The sequence below is a fragment of the Cydia pomonella genome, chromosome 28 (assembly GCF_033807575.1).
Source record: "Cydia pomonella isolate Wapato2018A chromosome 28, ilCydPomo1, whole genome shotgun sequence".
NCBI lineage: Eukaryota > Metazoa > Arthropoda > Insecta > Lepidoptera > Tortricidae > Cydia > Cydia pomonella.
In genome coordinates, this window is record NC_084730.1 from 2737062 (window position 1) to 2754462 (window position 17401).

The following is a 17401-nucleotide window of genomic DNA, read 5'->3' on the forward strand; positions in this document are numbered from 1 at the left end:
AACAATCAAGAGGGCCTTTACCAGTTGGTGTGGTGAAAATTATATTACTATTATGAGCCTGGAGATGTGATGTGGAGATCAAAGGTAGAGGCCTTCGCCCGGCATTGGGACACTATATCGGGCTAAAAAATAAATACAATACTTAATAATTACAAGCCTTAGAGTCCCCAGCAAGCTCGCCCGAATTTCACCTTCCCACACAAACGGAATATCGTTCTCATTTTAAACTACGTGTTAGATTGTAATTGCACGTTGCACATATAATGACATGAGGTAATCTATCATGAGGTATGGTGGTGGTCTATCCTGTAATTCGTGCCAGTTATTAATGAAAAACTTAAAATTCGCTGTATTTTTTTAACTATGGTATATGAAGCTAGTGTAATAGGCAGAGCGCCGGGGTGGAGGGGTTGAAGTGTACAAGCTGGGAGACAATATATCTGTTAACCTGTATACTGTGTCAACCCCTCCACCCCGGCGCTCTGCCTATTACACTAGATACACCTTATCCTATTGTAAGTACAAAGTTTCAGATAAATCTAGCAAGTCGTTTTAAAATGAGAGCGTAACTACGTTTATATGGAGAACCGAGCGGGCCGTATGTTTGTTTGCCACCGACGTAGTAAAAAGAAAAAACTGCCGGATCCGACACAAGAGCAGACGATTCTGTCGCATAAATAGTGTTATTTTTAATTTTATAAAATGTATATAGACTAACATACGTCTATAAAGTATTTGTAATTTGGGACTTGTTGCCTGAATCAAATTTTAAACATAATAGGTGGGTCCACACGTACGTGCGAGGCAATTTCCTCACGCACAAACCAGCCAGGCGGCGCGCTCGGGCGAGGAAAACGCACGCACCGCCTCGGCCGAGGCACGTCTACACTGACCGGTTTATGCGTGAGGAAATTGCCTCGCGCGTATGCTCGCTCTGCGTGGACCCGGCTAATTATATAATCATGAAAGTTTAAACCAGTGGCTAAAAACTTGCTATGTCGCACTATTTAATAGCAAATGACATAATCATTTGAAGCAATTCAAGAACGTTATGCGTAACAAGAGCTGTGTTCTAAGGGGCTTTGAAAGTACTTAGTTTCCAGTTACATCACACTTCGACGAACAGTCTGACCTAGTGGGTAGCGACCCTGCCTATGAAGCCGAAGGTCCTGGGTTCAAATCCCGGTAACGGCATTTATTTATGTGATGAACACGGATATTTGTTCCCGAGTCATGGGTATTCTATGTAGTATGTATTTATACATATAATTATGTATATATTGTCGCCTAGTACCCATAGTACAAGCTTTGGTTAGTTTGGGGCTAGGTTGATCTGTGTAAGATGTCCCCCTATTATTTATATTCTTTGATTAGCGAAACCGTTATGTTATGTTTATCATTATGTGGGATGTCATTAACAGAAATATGCATTAACTAACCGTTCCCTGTCTCTCGACCTGGACGCTCTGTCCCTGTGATCTCTGTCTCGCGACATTCTGTCCCGTTCTAGCTCGCGCGGCCGCAGCCTGTCCCGCTCTAGCTCGCGCTCTCTCTCTCGCACGGGCACCGGTGATCTGGATCTGTTAATAAAATGATAAATCAATAGTTTCATTATGGGTCACGAAGTTCTGTCCTGTTCTATACTTTTTTAACAGACTATAAAAACAGGACACATTAGGAACAGGTACTCATTTTGACTGTATATCATGTACTCGTTACTGTTGGTTTACTCAATTATTCCGCCAATCGTTTTACTGATGCTTTTTTTTCTAATACTTTAATAATATTTGTTATATTTACAAAAAAAAAAAAAAGTTATAACCAAGTTTTGAAATTTCCGTTGTCGCCGCATTTTTTTAGAAACGAAAACGATTTTTTGTAAGGATTTAAGGATATTGATATGTTTTAGTAACTCGTGCAGTTGAAACCAACATTTGATGAAGTGAACTGTTAATGAAGCCCAGGACATGATAGTATACTGCTTCATGAATTGAACTATCTGATAGTTTTACGATTTTTTCATTGTTTTGGAGTAAGATAATGATTAATTAAGATAATTCAACATACCTAGATCGAGTGTTAGGTCTGTCTAGGACGGCGGGTGGACTACGATTTCTAAAGCGGCCGCGTGGCGATGGTGATCTAGACGGCGGTCGTCTGTGGATGAAGCGAAACATTATGATTTATGATTTAATATGACATGCATTGTATGTAGCGATTAGGTCCACACAGAACGAGACGCCTCGCGAGGAAATTGCCGCGCGAAACAGCTCGGTCTATGTAGACGTGCCCGTCCGCATTGGATCGGGCGAGGCATGTCTACACAGACCGGTTGTAGTAAGTGCAAGTGCCCTTAAGTTAATAACGTCGGTAAAAGTGTGTCAGAGCAGCCTGCGGAGCTAAGCCGAGAGATTATTGCCGGCCTTTGTTTAGGAGACTTAGACTGCTAACTTTATGATATGTATATATTAGAATCAGGGTGTCTTGTACGCAAACTTCCACTTTATTTCAAACTAACGTCCACTAATAGTAAATTAAGAGCAAGGAATGAATTTAAGCTACAGATACCACTATGTAAGACCTCTTTATTTAAGAAAAACTGCTATTATACATATAATGGGTATTCTTGTGTATAATAAGTTGCCATATGAGTAAGACAATTACCTGACAAATTATTTACTACCAGGTTACACAAATGGTTAAAGGATAAATGCTTTTATTCCTTTAACGAGTTTCTGGATTATTCTGTTAACTAGATGTATTATATAATTCTGACATGATTTAATGTGACATTAAATGGATTGGTAAATTCTTTTTGTAATGGTCGTACATTAAAATGTTCGTAATATATAACTACGCGACTTGCATGTCATGTTAATGTGTGGCGACAGATATTTTAATTGTTAATATATTAATAAATAATATTAATGTTATTATATTCAAACGCCATTACGGTTCCGCGCGACGCGAGCGCGGTGAACAAGAACTTGCCTTATCGCTCGGTTCGCTTCGCCGTAGATCGGTGACCCGAGCGTGCATTCGTGCGCGCTCGGAAATCCTAGTTAGTCGGCAGATATCCACTCTCGAGGCTGGACGCATGCGCTTGCGCCGCCCGAGTAACGGTTAATGCTTACGCACCGACTCGCTTACATTTGGGATTATATTCGGTTTGCGCTGCGCGCCGAATAGCGCTTATAGTTTTAGTTTCTTTTTATGTACGCTATCCTTATGTGCTTTTTCTATCTCCTGTGCTTACTTTAAGTTTCTCTTCAACTATACGGTGCTGTGCTTTGTACTCTTATTTCTTTTCTTTTTGCTTGTGACTCTTGTGTGCCGTTATTGACAATATATATAATTAGTGTGGAAACTAGCTGGTTTTACTTCTCTCATTAGGCTAGTTCACCACATAAATGGTGACCCCGACGTGATTACGGACAGTTGTGTAACGGACATTTTTAGATATTACCGTGTAACCGGTGTGACGGCCATTTTTGAATTTTAATTTATAACAAACGTTTGTAATTTAAACTTTTACATACTTTATTGAGTTTTATATTTAAACAAGCCTTACGCTCTCAAGATTTTGAGTACAGTTTCAAGTTTAAAATAGACCTTTTGAATTTTAAGTTCAAAATGCCTAATGGTAATCAGGGCGCACCTGAGGTGACTGTGCAGGTCCCTGGACCGGGGGCCAGTTCGAGTGAGTCATCCGTTAGCCACATAAGTGTTAAGCCACCGCCCTTTTATCCGGATAAGCCGACTATGTGGTTCGCTCAGCTAGATGGCCAGTTTACGTTGACAAAGATTACGAGTGACACTACCAAGTTTTATCATGCCATATCCGTTTTGGAGTATAAATACGCGGTTGAAGTTGAGGATATTATAACCAACCCGCCGGCGAGTGATAAATATGGCACCCTCAAGAGGGAACTCATTGCTCGTTTGTCAAGTTCTAAGCAGGAGCGTTTAAAGCAGTTGATGTCGAAAGAGGAGCTCGGTGACAGGAAGCCGAGCCAGTTTTTGCGGCATATTCGGAGTTTAGCGGGTGCAGATTATCCGGATGATTTTATTCGCCATTTGTGGATGAGTCGATTACCTACAGTGTTGCAAAGCATAGTCGCTTACCAGGATAATTTGCCCTTGGATACCGTGGCCCAGATGGCGGACAAGGTGCATGAAGTTACACCGCTCGGACCTGGTTATCAGGTGGCTGCGGCGTCGTCATCAAGCGTTCCTGGTTCCATGATAGACCAGTTGCACCAGAAAATTGATGCATTAGCGTCAAGGCTTGACGCGATGTCCACCTCCCGGGGCCGTCAGGGTCAGCCCCGGTCGAGGTCCCGCGGCAAGCCACGTAATCGTTCCAGGAGCCGGCCGCGAGCTGGCAAGCCCAGCAGCGACGCCCAGCGCCTCTGCTGGTACCACTACAAGTATGCGGAAAAGGCAGATAAGTGCATTCCCCCTTGTGCGTATTCAAAAAACTAGTAGATCGGTCGCTCGTAGCGGCCAGTGAAAGTGTTCCAGTGTCAAAGCGTTTATTTGTTACTGACGCTAAAACAAAAATTCAGTTTTTGGTGGACACCGGGTCCGATCTATGTGTTTATCCGGTTAGCTTTTTGCGTGCGCAACGACGTCATATTAAGACTGATTATGAACTTTACGCCGCAAATAATACTACCATTAGTACTTATGGCTGGCTTACCTTGTCGCTTGATTTTAATTTACGCCGTATGTTTTGTTGGCGCTTTGTAATCGCTGATGTGAGCAAACCTATTATCGGAGTGGATTTTCTCTCATTTTATCATTTACTTGTCGATGTTCGTTATGCTCGTTTAGTCGATGGAATAACTTTGCTCTCATCAGCCGCTGTAGATGCTTCAGCTTGTCCTTACCCCAAAATTAAAGTAATTTCTGGTAATATGCCGTTTCACACCTTACTTGAGGAATACCCGACATTATTAAGCCTGCCGGTAATCCTCAGGAGCGTAAGTGTAAACACCAGACGCAGCACTTTATTAAGACTACGCCAGGTGCGCCTGTATTTTCAAGGCCACGGCGTTTAGCACCGGATCGCCTCAAAATTGCGAAGCGGGAATTTGAGGATATGGTGCGCTCGGGGATTGCGCGACGATCGGAGAGTCCTTGGTCGTCTCCGCTGCACTTAGTACCTAAAAAGGACAATGGCTGGCGTCCTTGTGGCGATTATCGCGCTCTTAACGCACGGACTGTCCCTGATAGGTACCCAGTGCGGCACATCGCTGATTTCTCGCATAACCTTTTTAAATGCAAGGTATTTAGCAAGTTGGATTTAGTGCGCGCATATAATCAAATTCCCGTCGCGCCCGAGGATTTTCCGAAAACGGCAATTACGACACCTTTTGGACTTTTCGAATTCCCATTTATGAGTTTTGGTTTGCGCAATGCGGCGCAAACATTCCAACGGTTTATGGACGAAGTCCTTAGGGGTCTTGATTTTTGTTTTCCGTTTATCGATGACGTTTTAGTAGCCTCTGCCAATGACTCAGAACATGAAGCCCATTTACGAGCGGTTTTTGAGCGTTTCAATGACCATGGTATATTGCTTAATGCTAATAAATGTGTATTTGCGGTACCGGAAGTAGAGTTTTTAGGTTACCTGGTCTCGTCGGAGGGTACTAAGCCTATAGGAGCTAGGGTGAAGGCTATTCAAGATTTTCCTAAGCCTAAGATGATTAAGGACCTGAGGCGTTTCCTAGGGGCACTAAATTTTTACAGGCGGTTTATTACTGGTGCTGCTAAATTACAAGCTCCTCTCCATGCACTACTAAGTGGTCCAGGGGTGAAGAGCAACAGCCCGGTTGTCTGGACTCCAGAGTCAGAGGAGGCTTTTAATGCTTGCAAGTCAAGTATTGCAAATGCCGCTCTTTGGCGCATCCAGACCCTTCCGCTCCCCTAGCGGTGGTTACAGATGCTTCAGATTTCGCCATTGGTTCTGTCATCCAACAACAGGTCGAGGGACATTGGCAACCATTGGGATTTTTCTCTCGCAAGTTGACACCCGCTCAGACGAGGTATAGCACCTACGATCGCGAACTTTTAGCCATTTATGAGTCAGTGAAGTACTTTAGATACATGATCGAGTTGAAACCGTTTTTTATACTCACTGACCATAAACCTATAGTCTCCGCTCTTAAAAAATCCCTCGATTCGTGTTCTCCGCGGCAATTCCGGTATTTAGATTTTATTTCTCAGTTTACGTCGGATATCCGGTATATATCAGGTGAAGAGAATGTCGTCGCGGACTCGCTATCGAGGATTGAGGCCATCACAGATGGACTTGACTTACAGGTTTTTAGCTTTGTCACAGGCTACGGATACAGAGCTTCGGGACTTAATCAATGGCGGTTCATCTCTGAATTTAGAAAAAAAAATCATTTGGATCGGTCAAGTTATTTTGTGATGTATCCCGGCCAGCCCCGCGTCCCTTCATTACATCAGAGTTCCGGAAGCAAGTTTTTGATTCCCTCCATGGACTCAGTCACCCTAGCGCTAGAAACACTATCAGGTTGGTGACTGAGCGTTACGTGTGGCCAGGGATTAAGAAGGATTGTAGGATATGGGCGCGAGCGTGTATTCCGTGCCAGCGCTCTAAAGTTTCACGCCACGTGCATGCCCCGGTTCATGATTTCAAGCCACCTACTGGTAGGTTCTCACACGTTCACGTCGATCTAATTGGCCCTATGCCTGTGTCGAACGGTTTTAAATACTGTCTCACGGCTGTAGATAGGTTTACGCGTTGGCCTGAGGCAGTACCGTTGTACGATATCACGGCGGAAAGTGTTGCCAAAGCTTTCATTTCGACGTGGGTGGCACGTTTTGGCTGTCCTCAGAATGTTACTACTGACCGAGGCAGGCAATTCGACTCCAATTTATTCCGGCAGATAGCAACAATGACTGGGTCTCGTCACTTGCAAACTACTGCGTATCACCCGGCCGCGAATGGAATCGTGGAGAGGTTCCATCGCCAGCTCAAGGCTGCCATTATGTGCCACGCAGATGAATGTTGGACTGAAACCCTTCCACTAGTACTTTTAGGTATACGTAGTGCATGGAAGGAAGATCTGTCTGCTTCGACCGCCGAGTTAGTTTACGGCGAGCCATTAAGACTTCCCAGCGATTTATTGCAACCGACACCTGACCAACTGACGGACTATACCGATTTCTTGTCACGTTTGCGTCAGCATATGAAAAAGTTGCAACCGACAACGGTTACACGTCATGGCTCTGCCAAAATTTTTATTTATAAGGACTTGGCAACTGCAACTCACGTTTTTGTGAGACAAGATTTTGTTCGTAGGTCGCTACAGCCACCGTATGCTGGCCCCTACAGAGTAATCGATAGGTCGGATAAGTATTATAGGGTTGACATCGCCGGTAATGAGGTTTCTATTTCTATTGATAGGTTAAAACCTGCCTACATTTTGACCGAAACGTCTGGCCCTACCAAAAACGTCATCGACCGTCTTGCCTAGCTCAGTTGCCATTCCTTCTGAACCTAAAGTGTCTCGTTCTGGTCGCCATATACGTTTCCCCGATTATTATCGACCATAAAGGTCTCGGGGGGGCTGATGTGGCGACAGATATTTTAATTGTTAATATATTAATAAATAATATTAATGTTATTATATTCAAACGCCATTACGGTTCCGCGCGACGCGAGCGCGGTGAACAAGAACTTGCCTTATCGCTCGGTTCGCTTCGCCGTAGATCGGTGACCCGAGCGTGCATTCGTGCGCGCTCGGAAATCCTAGTTAGTCGGCAGATATCCACTCTCGAGGCTGGACGCATGCGCTTGCGCCGCCCGAGTAACGGTTAATGCTTACGCACCGACTCGCTTACATTTGGGATTATATTCGGTTTGCGCTGCGCGCCGAATAGCGCTTATAGTTTTAGTTTCTTTTTATGTACGCTATCCTTATGTGCTTTTTTCTATCTCCTGTGCTTACTTTAAGTTTCTCTTCAACTATACGGTGCTGTGCTTTGTACTCTTATTTCTTTTCTTTTTGCTTGTGACTCTTGTGTGCCGTTATTGACAATATATATAATTAGTGTGGAAACTAGCTGGTTTTACTTCTCTCATTAGGCTAGTTCACCACAAATGATTTGGTATTATTTAGTTTTGACATAGCAATAAAGTGTTTATTTTTCTTTAGCTTTAAGTTTGCATGCCATATTTTTGGCTAAACGTGTGATACTAAATTAATTAACTTTTGACATTTGTATACAATTACCATGTTTAAGCAAATATATGTGTTATTCTTATTGTAACGTGTACTGACCGGCGCTCGTCCCGCTCGGGCTCGCGCACGTGCCTGCGCGCGCGCGCGCGCCGCTCCCACGAGCGCGAGCGGCGCCGGCGGCGCTCCTCGCGCATCTGTGTACAAACACATCTAGTTATTCTCCAAACGTTAAGCCTCAAATAACTTTACATAAGAGAGAAATTTTAATTAACTTACATTTTCTCTACGATCCCGTCTTCTGGGTGGTTGATCCACTGGTTCTTCCAAAAGTTCAGTCAATGGTAACACCTGTAAAAACAAATGACATTAGACGGGTTCACACATAACGAGTCGCCTCGCGAGGAACTTGCCGCGCGAAGCAGCACGGTCGGGTGAGACGTGCTTGACCCGAGGCAATGTGGCCGAGGCAAGTCTCCACCGAACGAGCTGCTACGCGAGGCAAGTTCCTAGCGAGGCGGCTCGTTCTGTGTGGATCCGCCTATTTATTAATATTTATTCAGTTTAAAATTAGTAATATCTCCCAGTATACACATATATGCAATATGTTTAGAGAGTAACTTGAGTAAATAATTTCTCAAAATATGTGTACTGCATTATCGTGGGCGCTACTATCACCAGGGCCCCAAGCAAGCAAATAGATCAAGCAGTCAGTCAAAAATCAAAGTTAGAATTTAAGAAAAGTTTCATAATTTGTAGATGGGGTGTAGATGCAAAGCTGCGATTGAAATAAATTGGCAAGATACTAAATTGAAATAATGATACAAAATTGGCTGTTTCATGCATTTTGACATTTTCTATGGGGGAGTAAATTTTTTTTTCGCGATTCCGGGGTTGGTCCTATAGTAAAAGTTGCTCAGTATATTGAGGCCGTAAATGATTGCCGGTGACTAAATAAACACTGTATTGCAGACAGCCGTATATGTCCATGCAGGGTCGGCACGTTACCTTGACGAGTGTATGCTCCCGGGCGGGCGGGAGCGGCGGCGGGGGCGGCGGCGGCACCTTGGCGGTGCGGCACACCACGAGGCGGTGGCGCGGCGCCGCGCCCGCGTGCGGCGAGCGGGCGCGCGGCACGCCCGAGCGCGGCGACGACTCGCCCGCACCCGCGCCCGCGCCCGCACCCACTGGAACACAAACTAATTCCTCAACTCGACAAACGAGAATATATATAAAACAACTATACTCTGGCCAACCCACTTTGTCAGTAGAAAAAGGCGCGAAATTCAATTTTCTATGGGAGTACAACTCTTCGCGCCTACATATTTTAAATTTGCCGCCTTTTTCTACTGACTGATATGGTTTCCCAAACTGTATCGACCTCTCGACCTAAGCCGTCCTACGCATACACATATAACGACCGAGGGCAGCTTTATTGTGCACAGTGCGACCGGACATTTAAGACTAAGTTCTGTTTTGCGAGCCATATACGTGCTCATCAGAGGAAATTATAAAGGTCGCCGTTGTGGGATACGACATGAAGGACTATATACTATAATACGTCTCCTGCCAATATTTTCCCCACGTTCTTGCCCACTTTACGCCAACAGAATCCATTTTATGCTAAAAATGCCTTCCATCATTATGGAAAACAAACTGATACTCTTCAAACTACTGAGTTGATTTCTATCAAACATACCTAAGAACCACGACAAGAAAATTCGCTTTCACATTTAAAAAACCGGATCGAAATCGGCCCATCCCTTGGAGAGCTACGATACCACAGACAGCCAGACAAACAGACATTGACGTCAAACATATAACACCCCTCTTTTTGCATCACCTACCGTACAGAAAGGAAACTTCCTACAAAAACGAAGATTGACAGCGATTCAGGGACGAATGATGTTGTCTCTAATGCCACTAACAATTTCGGTTATTTAGGGTTGTCAAAATTCAAGTCATCTTATCTTTGGTTGAGCACGCAAAAGGACGTCAAGTTTTGCCAACCCTAAAAATTGCTCGTAGCAATGCTGAGCTGAATGGAACCGAGAATGTCCGAACGCTGCAATTTCCCCCCATTGCTAAAAGCAACAAGTCAAACGTTATGTTTGCTCACCATGATTTTCGGGTTCAGCAGGCTGTTCCTTCTCCGGCTCCTGTTCGGGTGGCGGAGAAGGCAGTTTCTTCTCCATCATCTTAACATACTCGTTATTCTCCAGGGCTTTGAACAGCATATCGACGAACGGTTTCGTTTCTGTGAATGTTCAAAAAAGTACATGAAACTTATGAAATTTATATTTATTAAGTTTTTTTTAGTTTTTCTAACTGTATTTGGATGACCTGTTGCAAAGACAGTTTGTCATAATATATAAATTAAAATATTATTTACATTACTATATGAATGAAATATGATACATGGTAATTGTACATACATACATACATATAATCACGCCTATTTCCCGAAGGGGTAGGCAGAGACCACGGATTTCCACTTGCTACGATCCTGACATACCTCTTTCGCTTCCTTCACTTTCATGACATTCCTCATACACGCTCGTCGGTTTAGGGTGCTCTTGACCTGGCCTTTCTTCAGGATGGTAATTGTATTTGTTATTTGTATTTACTATTTAATCAAAGAGGTGTACCTCCTTTATTTGAAAACTTTCCTCAATATCTTCAAGATCTAGTGTTGGTAGGAACTAGTCTTTTGAGTCTGAATTTGAAGAACTCGACTAGTTTACACGAAACACGGCGTTTAAAAAACTTCCGAGTCTTTAAGTCCCGAGGCGAGTCATTTATTGAGTCTTTTTTTAAGAAAGCTCAAAAGTACTCGAGCCTCCGAATAAAGACTCCGTCAACAATTTCATAGGTTTAACCTAAATAAAAGTAAAGAAATTATGCGTTACTGTATAATTGTGTGCCTAATTCGCGAATATTACTTAAATACAAAGCATTTCGAAATATTGCAAACAAAAAAATAGAGAGTTATCTGAAAAGGACTCAAGTCCCTACAAAAGATTCGAGTCGAAAACAACTCGAATTTAGACTTCAAAATGTGAGTCTGAAAAACTGAGTCTAGTTTCAAAGCAGAGGACTCAAAGGACTCGAGTCTTAAGCAACACTATCAAGATCCCATCATCAGATCAAATAAAAAAGAAATTTTCAAATGAGTCTTCAAGAAACCGGGGAACGTACACAAATAAAAAACAAACCATGCTGCAGGAACACGTCCAGCTGATCCAGCATGCCGTCCCGCAGCTCGTCCAGCGGCTTGTCCTTCTTCACCAGCGCGTACACATATTTGGCGAGCGCGGCAGGGTCCGCGTCGCATCTGCAATAAAAAATAATAAGTTTTTGGCAAAAATTTCATTTTTGGTACAAGCTTTTATCGCTGACTGTACTTTTCATTCCACAGGCAACTAATACTCATCGAGACAATTCTAAAAACCCCAAACACAATTAGGTTGCGTTGTTTTATCACAGAGTCCCTATGGCCACCTCCTGTCTCCATCATCAGATCAGCTCGATGGCATCACAATATTGCATTGTCACCCCACTTACAAGCAAATTTTCAGCTTAATCGGAAAGTGGGTCAAATTTAAGTTGCAAGATTTGACCCGTACATACATAGGTACATTGCAAGCTAATAAAAAGCTTGTAAAAAGAGTTGAGACTAATTTAAAGTTTATGGATTACAATAGACAGCAGATTTATTACAAACATTTGAATCGTATACAGAAAGTAGAATCAATTGATATATTCCAAAAAATGTATCTATCCCACCTTCATGTAAACTGTTGCCAGGTGAAACTAGGGAATGCTCGTACTAAGATTGTATTGCGATAACCGGAAATTCTCGGTTCCGGTACTGTATTTTTATAGAAACCAGTACCTGGAGAAACCAGACCACCAACCAGACCAAAACCAGAACCAGTACCCTCCCTAGGTGGAACCATGAAGCTTGCATTCTCAAAAAGTTATCAGATCTCATGTAGAGCCAAGCTTCTGACCCTACAAGCCCTAACTTCACAAACTCTACACCTGAGTCAAAACTGTACTATAGTAGGAACCTAGTTTAAAAAAAAAGTAATAAATAGTGAATTTATTTTCCACGTTAGCCCATGTGAGTGACGTTTTGTGATTATTCCAGTTTCTTAACAATAGACGGGTCTACACAGAGCGAGCGAGCGAGAACGTATGTGCGAGGCAATTTCCTCGCGCACAAAACGGCCAGTGTAGACGTGCCTCGGCCGAAGCGGCGCGCGCGTATGCTCGCTCTGTGTGGACCCGCCTAATGAGTAACCACTAACTACCAAAGAGGAATTTTGGTAAATTAAGGTGCAATGAAACCATAGCAATTTATTTTGAATTAAATATGGTGGTATTCTACCATATTTTAAATGATAAAAAGCAACATATGCCAACTTATTCCAAGAATTGCACTTGGCAACATCTTTTATCTATAAACACAACGCAATTGCCATATATCTGGAATTATTATGGTAACAATATCTTATCAGAGAAGATAATGTTCATGATGCTATTTACATTACAAATATCTATATTTGGCAATAAATTAAAAATGTTCATGCAACTTATTTTACTAAATATGTTGTAATTGTGCTATGGGCAATAATTATAATATGGAATAAAATTTATTAGAACACAATGACAAATAAAACCCTGTTTTCAAATTGTAATATTTGTAATGTTTTTCTGTGACGTAACTGAGGTGTACATGTATTAGGGTTGCTTGGGTTTCCCTGGTTTTATCCTAGTTTAGAGACCGTCAGCGTCCGCAGCATGGTGGGGTTTTATTTTACAGGGTTTAAATTTTCCTAGTTTTGGGTTACGCGCCGTGACGCAGTGGCAACCTACTCGCTCGCGGCAAAATATTTTTTTTATGACAATTTGAACCACTTTTATACTGACTAAATAAAAAAAATGGTGACAATTGTTCTCAGCATAAAATCCGGGATTTTACATTTTTTGTCCTTTTTGCCAAACTTTTAATAAAATAAAATTGCCTTTATTTGCGACCCCTTCTTTCTGTGTTGCATGCTAAACACTTACAAGGAATAACATATAAACTGTATTCAAATATAAAAACAGTTAATAAAATATTATTATACATGAGTTTTTTTTTTTTGGGATCCCCTGATGGGTATAGGCCTCCTCCAGATTTTGCCATGCATCTCGATCTTGGGCTAGATAATGCCACCCCATTCCGGCAGTTTTCTTTGTCTTCAGCCCAACTTGAGTGTGGCAGCCCTGAAGCGCTGGACTGCCAAACTTTAGAGATGCACAACTATATCCTATGCCATGCGTGTTGAAAATTGCCACACAAAGCAGTTCAGACCATGTAGACATGCATCAATGCCATGCCAGAACGCAACTGCGTAAGAAGAAACTATAATACAAGAAAAAGATAATCCCGGCACGAGAGGTTAAACAGCTCATCCTGCGGGGATTGTTCATAGTTCATATGCACAGTCCTACACCATGTAGGTAGTCTGTTTTGTAACTTTTCAACTCATTATAGTCATTATACATTACTGTAATTTAAGCAATTAGTACTGATGATATTATCTTATTAGATAAGTAACAATCTATCATTAAGATAACTATACAGCTTACGCATTTACCAATTTTAAGTAACAATAGTTATTTCATATTCATATTTGTTTTACAAGGAGGCAAAGTTGTTGTAAAACTAATTGTGCTAATATTGATACCCTGTATTTCATATTCATTTATTCATAAAATGAACATGTCATTGGTGTAATATTAATAAGTATATTACGAGGCATCCACGATGACGCGTAGATTTGTCAAATCTATTTAACAACGTGACAATGAGTCATTTTTTTTTTTGGATTTTATCGCCTGGGTACAACACCTTTAAGCCAAGTCTTAATTGTATTACACAGTACTACGATTTTGATAAGCCATATTAAAGTTTGACACTGAATTTTTAATGTACTTGTAAATTGGATAACATGCATCAATGTCTTTTAGTAGATTTACTAAGCGGCGGCGGGCGGGAAGAAAAATCACTGTTATTTTTATATACTTCACTCAGTTCACTGGCAAGCACTAATCTGTCAATAAGGAACTTCTAACATTTAAATAATAGGTGGTTAACGGTTCCTTCTTCATCTTCACAGAAAGTACAGAAGTTATTTTGCATCAATCCTAGTCTGGCAAGGTGTGATGGTACAGCATTGTGTCCGTAGCGCAACCGGTTTATCTTTGGTTCGTAAAGTGGAATCTTGAGTGTTGCAAGGGAAAGCACTAGGGTTAAAAAAACTTTGCTACCAAATAAAACACAATTTTTTTTCACTACACCAACATGAGGCAAATCCAAAACATGACGACAGATCCAAATGATGATGATGATGATGATGATGATGATGACGTAATCCTGTTATCCCTCATAAGGGATATAGAGCTCGCAGAAGAATTTTCCATTTGCCGCGATCCTGGGCGGCTACTTCCAGCTCTTCCTAGCAGAGTCCAGTTGAGCCAGCCTCCTTCTCAACTGATCCCTCCATGTGGTACGAGGCCGCCCTGACCGCCTACTGCCAGTCGATTGCCAGCGGAGACACTGTTTGGACAAGTGGCTGTTCGGTCTATGGAGCGTGTGTCCGATCCATCGCCATGTCCTTACAAGGATTTCCTGGCCTATGGTTTCTGGTCAGTCATCTGCCACAATCAGACGTTCGGGATAGTTCGTGGCAAGTAAATCCCTAGGATGCGCCGCAGGCACTTGTTTATAAACACCTACAGCCAATTGGTGATGTCCTTCCTCACAAGCCATGTTTTGCAACCGGAATCCAAATGAACAGTATAAAAATTTTATCATTCAAAACAATCACTTAAAAGTCAATACCACCACGATGGAATAAGTTAAAATTAGAATTTAATAACAATTTTTAACTCGGGATATTACTGCGAGACAGAATTCGGAATGTGGACATTCCCAACGCACAAAAGTTACCGACATCGCCAAAAGAATTGCGCAGCTGAAGTGGGAATGGGCCGGCCATATATATAGCAGGGATGATGACCGATGGGGCCAGGGAGTACTGTTCTGGAGACCTCGATTGGGAAGCCGAGGTGACGGAAAACCACGAGCCAGATGATCGGATGATATCAGAAAGATGGCAGCGCCGACCTGGCGTAACAACCGCCGCATGCAGAACAACATGGAAATCCATGAAAGAGGCATATGTTCAGCAGTGGACACATCTATGCTGAGAAGAAGAAGAACAGTTTTCGTCGAATTAATTGAGCCTTTACTAACTGGTGTGGTGAAAATACCTTATCATGGTGTTGTGTTCCTGCCGGTGAGTAAGGTTGCCAGAGCTCAACGAGGGGGGTGGGGTTAGGGTCGGTAAAGCGCATGTAACTCCTCTGGAGTTGCAGGCGTACATAGGCTACGGAGACTGCTTACCATCAGGCAGGCCGTATGCTTGTTTGCTACCGACGTAGTATAAAAAAAATCAACTTGGCCAAATCTAGCTGTCATATTTCATGCATTTGGACAATATACCAGGATATGTGGCATAGGTTGGAAACACAAAATTTTTCACATGCCTTGTCTCGTCCCAGACAATTTGGACTATAAATAAATAAATAAATATTATAGGACATGACTTGGATGAGTGTTGCAAGAAATAGACCAGAATGGAAGACTTTGGAAGAGGCCTTCGTCAAGGGACCAGTTGGAGTTGCCGATGGAAATGATAAATAAATATACTTACAAATGTAAAAACTTCAATAATAAAGGCTATTTTTATTTATTTATTTATTATAGGACATGACTGACACACAAATGACTTGAAATGACTGTAATTTACAATTTCAAGGTTATTATTTCAGTATCCAGTTTTTGACAAGAGTATGCCCAAGGATTAAAGCATATTTCATTTATTTATTTATGCTAATTTATTTTTTTAGAAACAAATTGTTTATAGCTGGGCAGTAAATAATTATGCACATACTAACATTAGATAAAAACTGTCACTATAGTATTTTTAAAACAGGAAGGATATGCTGATAGATGTCATCTCAATACAATTTTGCGAGATTTGGCGTTCATAGGAGACTGTTGGCTCCCGACCAATTACCTGAGCCACTTTCCTTTTCAATTAGTTTGTAACAGGGACTGAAAAGGTACCCTTAAAAACGGTTTTGACCGGTCTTTTTAAAGGGTACCCGACCGTTAAACTAGCATTTCGGTACCGATATCAACGCTTTGGGTATCCAAATAAGCTTCCGTCCAAACGGTACCCTTAAATAAAAGTACCTTTAAAACAATTTTGAAACGGTACCCGACCGTTGAAATAGCATTACGGAAGCGGTATCAATACTTTAGGTATCCAAACAAGCTTCCATCCAAACGGTACCCTTAGACTTTAAAACAATTTTGAAAGGGTACCCGACCGTTAAATTAGCATTCCGGAAGCGATATCAATACTTTGGGTATCCAAACAAGCTTCCGTCCAAACGGTACCCTTAAGTAAAAGTATCTTGCCACGCGATCGGATACCCGAATACAAACCGGTCACTCAATTTGAATGATCGCCCGCCATCTTGGATTTGGGCATTTAAGCTCAGATTAAGATGAAAATCGATATCTGAGGATCCCAGAGGATCTTTATTATGATTCTGAGGTCAAATTTTTAGAAAACGCACGCCATTTTTGATTTCGGCATTTAAGCTCAGATTAAGATGAAAATCGATATCTGAGGATCCCAGAGGACCTTTATTATGATTCCGAGGTCAATTTTTTAGAAAACGCACGCCATTTTAAATTTCGGCATTTAAGCTCAGATTGAGATGAAAATCGATATCTGAGGATCCCAGAGGACCTTTATTATGATTCCGAGGTAAAATTTTTAGAAAACGCACGCCATTTTAAATTTCGGCATTTAAGCTCAGATTAAGATGAAAATCGATATCTGAGGATCCCAGAGGACCTTTATTGTGAATCTGAGGTCAAATTTTTAGAAAACGCACGCCATTTTTTGTTTCGGCATTTATGCTCAGATTAAGATGACAATCGATATCTGAGTATCCCAGAGAATCTTTATTATGATTCTGAGGTAAAATTTTTAGAAAACGCACGCCATTTTTGATTTCGGCATTTAAGCTCAGATTCAGATGTAAATCGATAT

The 17401-nt window shown here is 41.8% G+C and overlaps 1 protein-coding gene across 1 annotated transcript in view; it reads right to left on the reverse strand.

Annotated features, from left to right (window-relative positions):
- The window catches only part of LOC133533043 (zinc finger protein swm), a 78230-nt gene that overhangs the window by 45555 nt on the left and 15274 nt on the right, over nt 1–17401 (reverse strand). The window contains exons 2-8 of the mRNA XM_061871962.1: nt 11432–11550; nt 10336–10473; nt 9225–9403; nt 8496–8567; nt 8319–8413; nt 2068–2157; nt 1440–1580 (exon numbers count right to left, since the gene is read on the reverse strand). Of these exons, the coding sequence (XP_061727946.1) occupies nt 1440–1580; nt 2068–2157; nt 8319–8413; nt 8496–8567; nt 9225–9403; nt 10336–10473; nt 11432–11550 (834 nt within the window). The remainder of the gene's footprint in view (nt 1–1439; nt 1581–2067; nt 2158–8318; nt 8414–8495; nt 8568–9224; nt 9404–10335; nt 10474–11431; nt 11551–17401) is intronic.